The sequence below is a fragment of the Pelophylax lessonae genome (genome assembly GCF_965119305.1).
Source record: "Pelophylax lessonae genome assembly, chromosome: 2".
NCBI lineage: Eukaryota > Metazoa > Chordata > Amphibia > Anura > Ranidae > Pelophylax > Pelophylax lessonae.
The window spans coordinates 740851335-740861531 of NC_138769.1; the positions used below are offsets into that span (position 1 = coordinate 740851335).

General features: G+C 45.8%; 1 protein-coding gene across 1 annotated transcript in view; it reads left to right on the plus strand.

The window, feature by feature from the left end:
• Positions 1 to 8556, plus strand: part of NUMA1 (nuclear mitotic apparatus protein 1) — a gene marked incomplete at its 5' end in the record, with an annotated part of 135223 nt that extends 126667 nt beyond the window's left edge. The window contains 1 exon segment of the mRNA XM_082248294.1: positions 8011 to 8556. Coding sequence (XP_082104420.1) covers positions 8011 to 8043 — 33 coding nt within the window. The 3' untranslated portion in view covers positions 8044 to 8556.
• Positions 8557 to 10197: the final 1641 nt, after the last annotated feature.

The window sequence follows — 10197 nt, forward strand, 5'->3', positions numbered from 1 at the left end:
GCACAGGCCTCCTGGAGCATGGGGCCCGGTTGCAATTGCAACCCCTGTAGTTACACCCCTGCCATCACCACATAAAAATGATGATGGTATGGGACTGCACAGGACCCCTCCATAAGGCATGTCACCTGGACACCATGCTTGCTGTCATTAACAGAATTGCTTTCAACCGCACAGTCTCACTTTGGACTGTGTGCTCCCTCCAGCCCCTCTTCAACTTGTAGTCTCCATTTCATGGAGGGAGGTCAAGGTTGTGCAGCTCAAATCTTCACTAAACAGCGAACTTGACGAGTGTCCACATTACCACCAGGGGGCTCCCCGTCCTCGTCCATAATACTAGAAGAAAACCTATAATGTGCCGCGCTTCCTTTACCCGGTGTAAAACCAACGTTATTATGTGGAGTCTCGATAGAGAAACGATCGGTTGATAAACCCAAACACATTCTCCGTGATTACTCACACAAGTGTAACCGTACAACAATGTTACAACTGTATTGCAAATGGAATCCTATATTATGAAGGCAAAAATAAAGGTAATAATATAAAAGTTCACAATATATGTGCCAAAAAATTGTCTTAAAATGGTAAGTACAGCGCATCCAGAAAGTACTCACAGCGCTTCACTTTTCCCACATTTTATGTTACAGCCTTATTCCAAAATGGATTAAATTCATTATTTTCCTCAAAATTCTACAAACAATCCCCCATAATGACAACGTGAAAGAAGTTTGTTTAAAATCTTTGCAAATTTATTAAAAATAAAAAACGAAAAATATCCCATGTACATAAGTATTCACACCCTTTGCCATGACACTCAGAATTGAGCTCAGGGTCATCCTGTTCCCACTGATCATCCTTGAGATGTTCCCACAACTTGATTTCAGTCCACCTGTGGTAAATTCAGTTGATTGGACATGATTTGGAAAGGCACACACCTCTCTATGTAAGGTCCCACAGTTACCAGTAGCCATGACATCCAAGGAAATGTCTGTAGACCTCCAAGACAGGATTGTATGGAGGCACAGATTGGGGGAAGGGTACAGACACATTTCTGCAGCATTGAAGGTCCCAATGAGCACCGTGGCCTCCATCATCTGTAAATGGAAAAAGTTTGGAACCACCAGGACTCTTCCTAGATTGGGCCGCCCAGCCAAACTGAGCGATCGGGGGAAGAAGGTCTTAGTCAGGGAGGTGACCAAGAACCCAATGGTCACTCTGACAGAGCTCCAGTGTTTCTCTGTCCAGAGAGGAGAACCTTCCAGAAGAACAACCATCTCTGCAGCACTCCACCAATCAGGCCTGTGTGGGTGTGGCCAGACGGAAGCCACTCCTCAGTAAAAGTCACATGACAGCCCACCTGGAGTTTGCCAAAAGGCACCTGAAGGACTCTGACCATGAGAAACAAAATTTTCTGCTCTGATGAAACAAAGATTGAACTCTTTGGCCTGAATGGTGAACGTCATGTCTGGAGGAAACCAGGCACCGCTCATCACCTGACCAATACCATCCCTACAGTGAAGCGTGGTGGTGACAGCATCATGCTGCGGGGATGTTTTTCAGCGGCAGGAACTGGGAGACTAGTCAGGATTGAAGGAAAGATGAATGCAGCAATGTACAGAGACATCCTTGATGAAAACCTGCTCCAGAGTGCTCTGGACCTCAGACTGGGGAGAAGGTTCATCTTCCAACAGGACAACGACCCTAAGCACACAGCCAAGATAACAAAGGAGTGGCTACAGGACAACTCTGTGAATGTCCCTGAGTGGCCCAGACTTGAACCCGATTGAACATCTCTGGAGAGATCTGAAAATGGCTGTACACTGATGCTCCCCATCCAACCTGATGGAGCTTGAGAGGTCCTGCAAAAAATAATGAGAGAAACTGTCCAAAAAAAGGATTGCCAATAGTGCTAATATCGCATAACCATAACATTTTTATTAAAAATCCACAAGAGTACCCACATTTTTTAGGTGTTTCAAGAGCACCACACTAAAACCGTGTAAAAAAACCTTGCTAATTTGTTGTATCCGTGACACTTCACAAGCCACCAGCACCGATTCTCTTACAGGGTACAAGCGCCGTGCCATCCTGTTGCCCAACAACCCGGCCCATGTGTTAGGCCACAGGGACACGTGGCCTGCTTGGGGAAAATAGTAAGTAGATACTCTTGTGGATTTTTAATAAATTTTTACCTGGTTTTACGATATTAGGAGTAATCACGGGGAGAGTTTATCAACTGATCGTTTCTGTGTTGAGACTTCACATAACGTTAGTTTATTTTACACTGGGTAAGGGAACCGCGGCACATTATGTTTTTTCTTTTAGTATTATGTACATCATTATGGGAATATTGTAAATACTGTGGCGCTACTACTAAAAGGCCCAAACTGACACCCCTAGACGACGTCTGTTGATGACGAAATGCATCGGGTTGCACTCACGGTGACGCACGCTGGTACGGAGGAGATGTAGCGGCCATCTTTCTGGCGGTTTTCGGAATACAGCACGGCACACGGAGGGGAACACCTTCTAACAGATAAGATGCCTGTTTTAATCATCTATCTTGTAAGTGTTCTTAATCCGGTGTGTTATTAAAAAGCAATTGACAGTGTGCGCTATGAAAGTGTCCTGCTCTTTGTTTCATGCAAATTTTATATGGTGGAATCTGTGAGTCCTGCATTATCGGGAGGAGGAGGATCGCCCTGGGCTTTCATACATTTGGCCATATCGGATCTCTGTGATCAGTGTGTCTGGTGGTGGTTCTCCGGATCTACAGCTTTGCACCTTTCTTGCTTGGAGTGGACACTAAAGGACTGTCTGGTCCAGTCAGTTTGGGCCTTTTTTATAGGAGTAGCGCCACAGTATTTACAATATTTCTACTTGGATCTGTTTATTATTCCAGATTTGTGTGGCTGCTTTCCACCTCTTTTATAAATTTTTATAATTCTTGTGAGTGTTAGCGCAGCAATATTGCCATTCATTATGGGAATGTGAGAAGTGCCTGTAGCTGTTGGTTTAGATCATAACACTTTATATAGTTGCTCACAAGGTTTTTGCCTGGTTTATGGCTCCTCGTCCATGTCTTCTGATAGTATCTTCACTAAAGAAGTCTACTCTCTGTGGGCCAGTGGCTCCTTTCTTCACTATCCAGGAAAATTCCCCCCTTTTCTCTTTAGAAGCTTGTAAGATGCTGAGTGATTACCCTTCCAACATGGCCTCTCCTTCTCAAGTTGATGCTCTTAGTCCTCCCATGTACCTGTGAAGAGCTAAACCCATAGATGGTCCCTATGGCTCCAACGGTCCCAAATGTGAACCCTCCATCTCCTGGGATTAATGCAGTGGTTTCATCTTTCCCGTCCTGAGAGGACTCCATTTTTGTGTGGGGTCAGCAGCACGCTTGTTCCGGGTTTTTTTGAGTGATTCTGCTGTGATTGGGTCCCCTGACTCTGTTGGACATCACTGTTTTGATGCAAAATCTTTGCCTTCACAAAGGTGTAAAGCCCCGTACACACATGTAGAAATTCGGCAGGGAATTTTCGTCCGACGACCGATCTGCCGATTTTCGGCTTGTTAGTATGATGCTTCCGACAACCGACTCCGACTTTTCGGCCAAAAAAAATCTGGTGTGCAGGCTATAAAATTTTTGTCCGCCGTCAAAACACGGCCGATTTTCGTGCAGTCAGTACAGATTTCGATGGGGAAAAATCTAATGAGCAAGTCTGGGCATGCTCAGAGAAGAAAGAACACAAAGAAAGCAAACCAACACATGACATCACTTCTGAAGTAGAATTTTGTCGGGCGAGAAAATTCGTGTGCAGTCTATGCTCATTCCAACCAACAAAACACCACTCTGGACAAAAGTCGGACGATCGGTCGGACGATAATCGTTGCGGGTGTACGAGGCTTAAGAATTAACTGCGACAGGCTAAGTGATCTAAGGTTTATATCGCCAGCACACCGATAATCTTTGAAACAACGTCAAAAAGTTTTTATTGAAGCAATGGCATCACGGCATAAAAATTTATGATGGTATGGGACTGCACAAGACCCCTGACCTGGACGTCATGTTTGCCATCAACAAAAGCGGTACTTTCAACTGCATGGTCTCACTTTGGACCGTGTGCTGCCTCCAGCCCCTCTTTATCTGTAGTCTCCATTTCATTGAGAGGTTTCCGCATCTGGTTGCGCCTCATCTTCTGCATGTCAAGAAGAAACTATCGATGGAGGTCCCTGTGTTCTCCTAGATTGCCAGCAGACAGCACATGCTAAAATCTTCATCTTCGGAGGCTAATCTGCAGCCTCCTGATTAAGCCTCTTGAGATTCCTTCCTTGGTCTTGTCTTTGATAAAAAAAGTTTTCAGCTGTTTAAGGTGGCCTATAGTAGCCTATGTTCTAGATTAAGCAGGCAGGTCCCCAGTAACACTGCTGGGACTTTGTGGTGGAATGGTCTACTCAGCCTTATGCCTTTTGATGCAGTAGTCCGGGGTGGCTATTTGTAATCATCCCTGCCCACCTATTGTTGGAGTAATTCTCTGCACCCTCCCCTGTGCCCATTTGGTTTGTTCTCAATTTCTGGAGTCCTTTGGCCATCCCTTTGGGATAATACGCTTTGAGGTTTCTCACCAATTTGAATATCTCACGACATTGGTTGACTGGCCAGGCATTCTCACTCTGTTCTTGGAACCTTCCTTCCCTTCTTAGGGGTTGGTTACTAATTTTTATTTTTTTTGCGGTGGTGACCACATCCTGTTCTGTTCCTCTTTGGGTTGTTATGATGTTCCACCTGATTGGTGGGTGGTTTTAGCTCGCTGCCGATGAAGTCGGTGTTCCTTAAGTGGAGCCATTGTCCTTGGCGGTGATCTCTACTGTCCTGCTCAGAGCATCAGGTTGATCCTCTGGGGCGGTGGTATCCAAACTGTGGCCTGGGGGCAGGATGTGGCTGTTTGCTTGCCTTCATCTGGCCCTTGGGGCACTATTCCTCCATCTGACACCATCGATGGGGCACCAATCCCCCCACTCTGAAACCAATGTTGGGGCACCAATCCCCCCACTCTGAAACCAATGGTGGGGCACCAATCCCCCCACTCTGAAACCAATGGTGGGGCACCAATCCCCCCACTCTGAAACCAATGGTGGGGCACCAATCCCCCCACTCTGAAACCAATGGTGGGGCGCCAATCCTCCCACTCTGAAACCAATGGTGGGGCGCCAATCCTCCCACTCTGAAACCAATGGTGGGGCGCCAATCCTCCCACTCTGAAACCAATGGTGGGGCGCCAATCCTCCCACTCTGAAACCAATGGTGGGGCGCCAATCCCCCCACTCTGAAACCAATGGTGGGGCACCATTCCTCCCACTCTGAAACCAATGGTGGGGCACCATTCCTCCCACTCTGAAACCAATGGTGGGGCACTAATCCTTCCAATAACACACAAAATGGGGCATTTTCTACTCCCACAGCAAGAGTCTGGCCCCACTAAAGCCTGGAGGACCGTAAAGTAGTCCTTGGTTTCAAAAGTTTGGTGACCTTTGCTCTGGGGCATTCATCTCATTCAGTTCACATTCAGTCATCAGTACACTTAGTTCTTCTTTGTTTCCAACGGTTCCATTTCAAATCCATCAGTAGCTGTTGCCCAACTGAATTGCTTTTGGATGTCCCAACTTGTAGAATTCAAAATCTATTTCTTCAAATCCATTGGGTGACACGGGTCCCACTGCTTTGTTATTGGTCCTGTGTATTGCTTTCTCACAAAACTGAAGCATTGTGGGTGGAGTTGAGGTTTTACAGGGTCTGTTTGCCAGTGTCTCAGCTTCCTGCAGGTGGCAGTATGACCAAAATGTTCTGCATTTCTGTATCCCTCAGTGGACTTGAAGAAATAGATTTAATGTTGGGGATAAAATTGTACCCTTTTTTTTTTTTTTTTAAAGATGTGAAAGGTAGAAATAAAGAACGCCGTGTATTCTGTTTAAGCAAAACACGGACCCCCAACACCGCACTCTGCCATGAGTACATCTTGTAGATGGCGTGCAATATCTAATATCACAGGTGCCAATGCTTGTTCTGTAGTCTGGAACCCGCACACAGCACCTCAGAGTGCTAATCACACAGGGACTGGGAAGACATCGGCAGGACTGATTTCTCTTCATACACCAGTTTTGCAGGATGTACAGATTTTGGGGGTATAGCTGTGGATTATCACTCTGTAGATTTTTTTGCTTACTGGCTTTCCATTTCCCCAGGTGGCGCTGGCAGCAGACCCCCAGGTAATGGTGGAGGGGGGGGGGTGCACTGGGGTGATTGGTGTGCTGTGTTTTCACATGGAGTCTCTGAGGGTCTCTCTTTTTCCTGATTGGATATACTATTGTAATATACACCATTTATAAAACTGAGGTTACAAATCAAAATGTTCCTTTTATCCCATGAGAATGTATGGGGGGAGTCGTCTGTATGCGGGAGTCGTCTGTATGGAGGGGGAGTCGTCTGTATGGAGGGGGAGTGGTCTGTATGGAGGGGGAGTGGTCTGTATGGAGGGGGAGTGGTCTGTATGGAGGGGGGGAGTCGTCTGTATGGAGGGGGGAGTCGTCTGTCTGGAGGGGGAGTCGTCTGTCTGGAGGGGGAGTCGTCTGTCTGTATGGGGGAGTCGTCTGTCTGTCTGTATGGGGGAGTCGTCTGTCTGTCTGTATGGGGGAGTCGTCTGTCTGTCTGTCTGGGGGAGTCGTCTGTCTGGGGGAGTCGTCTGTCTGTCTGTATGGGGGAGTCGTCTGTCTGTCTGCATGGGGGAGTCGTCTGTCTGTCTGCATGGGGGAGTCGTCTGTCTGTCTGCATGGGGGAGTCGTCTGTCTGTATGCATGGGGGAGTCGTCTGTCTGTATGCACGGGGGAGTCGTCTGTCTGTATGCATGGGGGAGTCGTCTGTCTGTATGCACGGGGGAGTCGTCTGTCTGTATGCATGGGGGAGTCGTCTGTCTGTATGCATGGGGGAGTAGTCTGTCTGTATGGGGGAGTCTGCATGTGAGTGTTGTCTGTAGGCGGGAGTGTCATCTGTCTGTAGGCGGGAGTTGTTTGTAACCCGGGGACCGCCTGTAATGGGAATAAAGTGATCACAAAAAAGAATTTTTTAAAAGGGACAGCGAAAAAATAAAAGCTAAAATAAATAGGAAAAAAAATTAAAGCGCTTCGTCCCTCCGAGCTTGTGCGCAGAAGCAAAAGTTAGACGCGCCCACATATGTGAACGGTGTTCAAACCACACATGTGAGGTATCGCCGCGATCGCTGGAGCGAGAGCAATAACTCAAGCCCTAGACCTCCTCTGTACCTCTAAACTGGTAAGCTGTAGACATTTTTTAAATTGTCGCCTATGGAGATTTTTAATTACCAATGTTTGTCGCCATTCCACGAGTGTGCGCAATTTTGAAGAATGACATGCTGGGTATCTATTTACTCGGCGTAACTTTATCTTTCACAATATAGAAAAAAATTGGGTTAACTTTTTACTGTTTTCTTATTTTTTTGTAATTAAAAAAGGTTTTTTTTTTTTTTTTTTTGTACGACCGCTGCGCGAATACGGTGCAATTAAAAAATATTGCAACAATCTCTATTTTATTCTCTGGGGCAGTGATCGGGAACCTTGGCACCCCAGATGTTTTGGAACTACATTTCTCATGATGCTCAACTACACTGCAGAGTACATGAGCATCATGGGAAATGTAGTTCCAAAACATCTGGGGTGCCAAGGTTCAGCATCACTGCTATAGGGTCTCTGCTAAAATAAAATAAATAAAAATATGTATGTGTGTGTGTGTGTATGTATGTATGTATATATATATAAATATATATATATATATATGTGTATGTGGGGGGGTTCTAAGTAATTTTCTCGCAAAAAAAAAAGATTTTAACTTGTAATCAAGAAGTGTTGGAAATAGCCCGGTCCTTAAATGGTTAAACTCCTTCCATGTTATTGGCGCATTTTTATTGACTGCAATTACTAACGTTTTTTTTCTTTATTTTCCAGTTCTTTGAGCGGAAGCAATCCCGGAACAAGTAAAGACTCAATTTTAATTTTTTTTTTATTTGGAAGACGCGCAGCTTTAAACGCTACGGACTGCTCTCCTCACACGTCTCCCTGCGGTGACGTCACTAATCACACCGCCTCGCGCTCTCTCTCTGCGGCAGCTTACCAAGAATCATCCAATGCTTTGTGCAGGTAGACTCTCTGTGTATAAGAGGCCCCGCCCCCCCGAATTCCCGGACAATCTCGCTGATGACCCGGCCTGGGAGTCATTTTAAATCAATCCCTTTACTTTTTTTTACCTTGAGTGATACGCTGAGGGAATTCGGGAATCGTTGCCTATGTATCACGCTCCCCTGGTTTTTTTTGTATGTGTCATTTGCAGAGCAGTTTTTATTTGGTTTGCAGGATATGAAGCTAATCTTTTAGTGCCTTATTGCCGTGGCTCTGTAATTTAGCTTTTTTTTTTTTTTCTATTTATTAAACATATATCCATCCTCTGCCAAGCAGGCTCGTCCTTGTGCTTTTATAGCCTTCTTCCTTCACCGTCCACTTCTCAATGAAAAGTTATTACCGACCGCCTGCCGCTGGAGGAGAGCGGCCTGCAGCGCAATGGACAGATTTATTCTCCAATCATGCATAAACAGACGTTGTGATTTGATGTGTGCGGGGGCTGGGCTCATGATTTGGGAGTTTTTGGGCCCTGTTTGCAGGCTCACATCATGAAGACTTTCCTAGCTTGCTCAGCCTGATAGACAACCTAATCGAAGCTCATTTTTTAGTTTGAGATTTGTTGCATGGACACCTAAAGCTGAATTCCAGCCTTGCTTTTTTGCTGCAAGTTCTCTTCTGTGTTGAAATTTAAATTCCCATCAATTCCCTGTAAAGTTGTCGTAGGCCAACCTCTCACAGCTGTTTACTTTCCCTGCTGTCAATCATTTTTACTCTACATGTGTGGGAGCCATCTTTAGTGCTGGCATCAGTCACTCTACAAAGCAATATATGAAAGAACACATCCCCAGCTTCCTTTATATGAAAGAACCCATCCCCCGCTTCCCTTATATGAAAGAACACATCCCAAGCTTCCCTTATATGAAAGAACGCATCCCCAGCTTCCCTTTATGTTAGAACACATCCCCAGCTTCCCTTATATGAAAGAACACATCCCCGGCTTCCCTTATATGAAAGAACACATCCCCGGCTTCCCTTATATGAAAGAACCCAGCCTCCCTTATATGAAAGAACCCATCCCCAGCCTCCCTTATATGAAAGAACCCATTCCCAGCTTCCCTTGTATGAAAGAACCCATCCCCGGCTTCCCTTGTATGAAAGAACCCATCCCCGGCTTCCCTTGTATGAAAGAACCCATCCCCGGCTTCCCTTGTATGAAAGAACCCATCCCCGGCTTCCCTTGTATGAAAGAACCCATCCCCGGCTTCCCTTGTATGAAAGAACCCATCCCCGGCTCCCCTTATATGAAAGAACCCAGCCTCCCTTACATGAAAGAACCCATCCCCAGCCTCCCTTGTATGAAAGAACCCATCCCCGGCTTCCCTTGTATGAAAGAACCCATCCCCGGCTTCCCTTGTATGAAAGAACCCATCCCCGGCTTCCCTTGTATGAAAGAACACATCCCCAACTTCCCTTATATGAAAGAACACATCCCCAACTTCCCTTATATGAAAGAACCCATGCCCGGCTTCCCTTACATGAAAGAACGCATCCCCTGCTTCCCTTATATGAAAGAACACATCCCCAACTTCCCTTAGGAAGTGCATGAGCCTTCCTGATTGCCACTGGGTTCTGTAGACTTATAGTCGTGCAATCTGAGGATCATTTGCTTGGGGTTCTGTATGTCCAACCTGCTGATCAGTTGCTTGATTACCTGTGTACTGATGAAAAACTGATCAGCAGATTGCACCACAAAAGCAGAGTGGAGCATGCATGTCCAAAGGGATGTTGGACTTGTGTTCTTTTATATAACACTCAGGCTCTTAAAAGAAGATCTGAGGCAGGGTGCTGTAAAGTTTACAGGCCACTCCCACCAAACTTGATCAAATACAGAGCTAAGAGTCAGTGATGACATCACTAGGTCTCGAAAACAAAATTTGATTGAAAATGTTTAATTGTTTCATATTAATCAGGGCTGGGGGAGGGGGGGGCAAACTGATGTATTTTATGCCTACATAA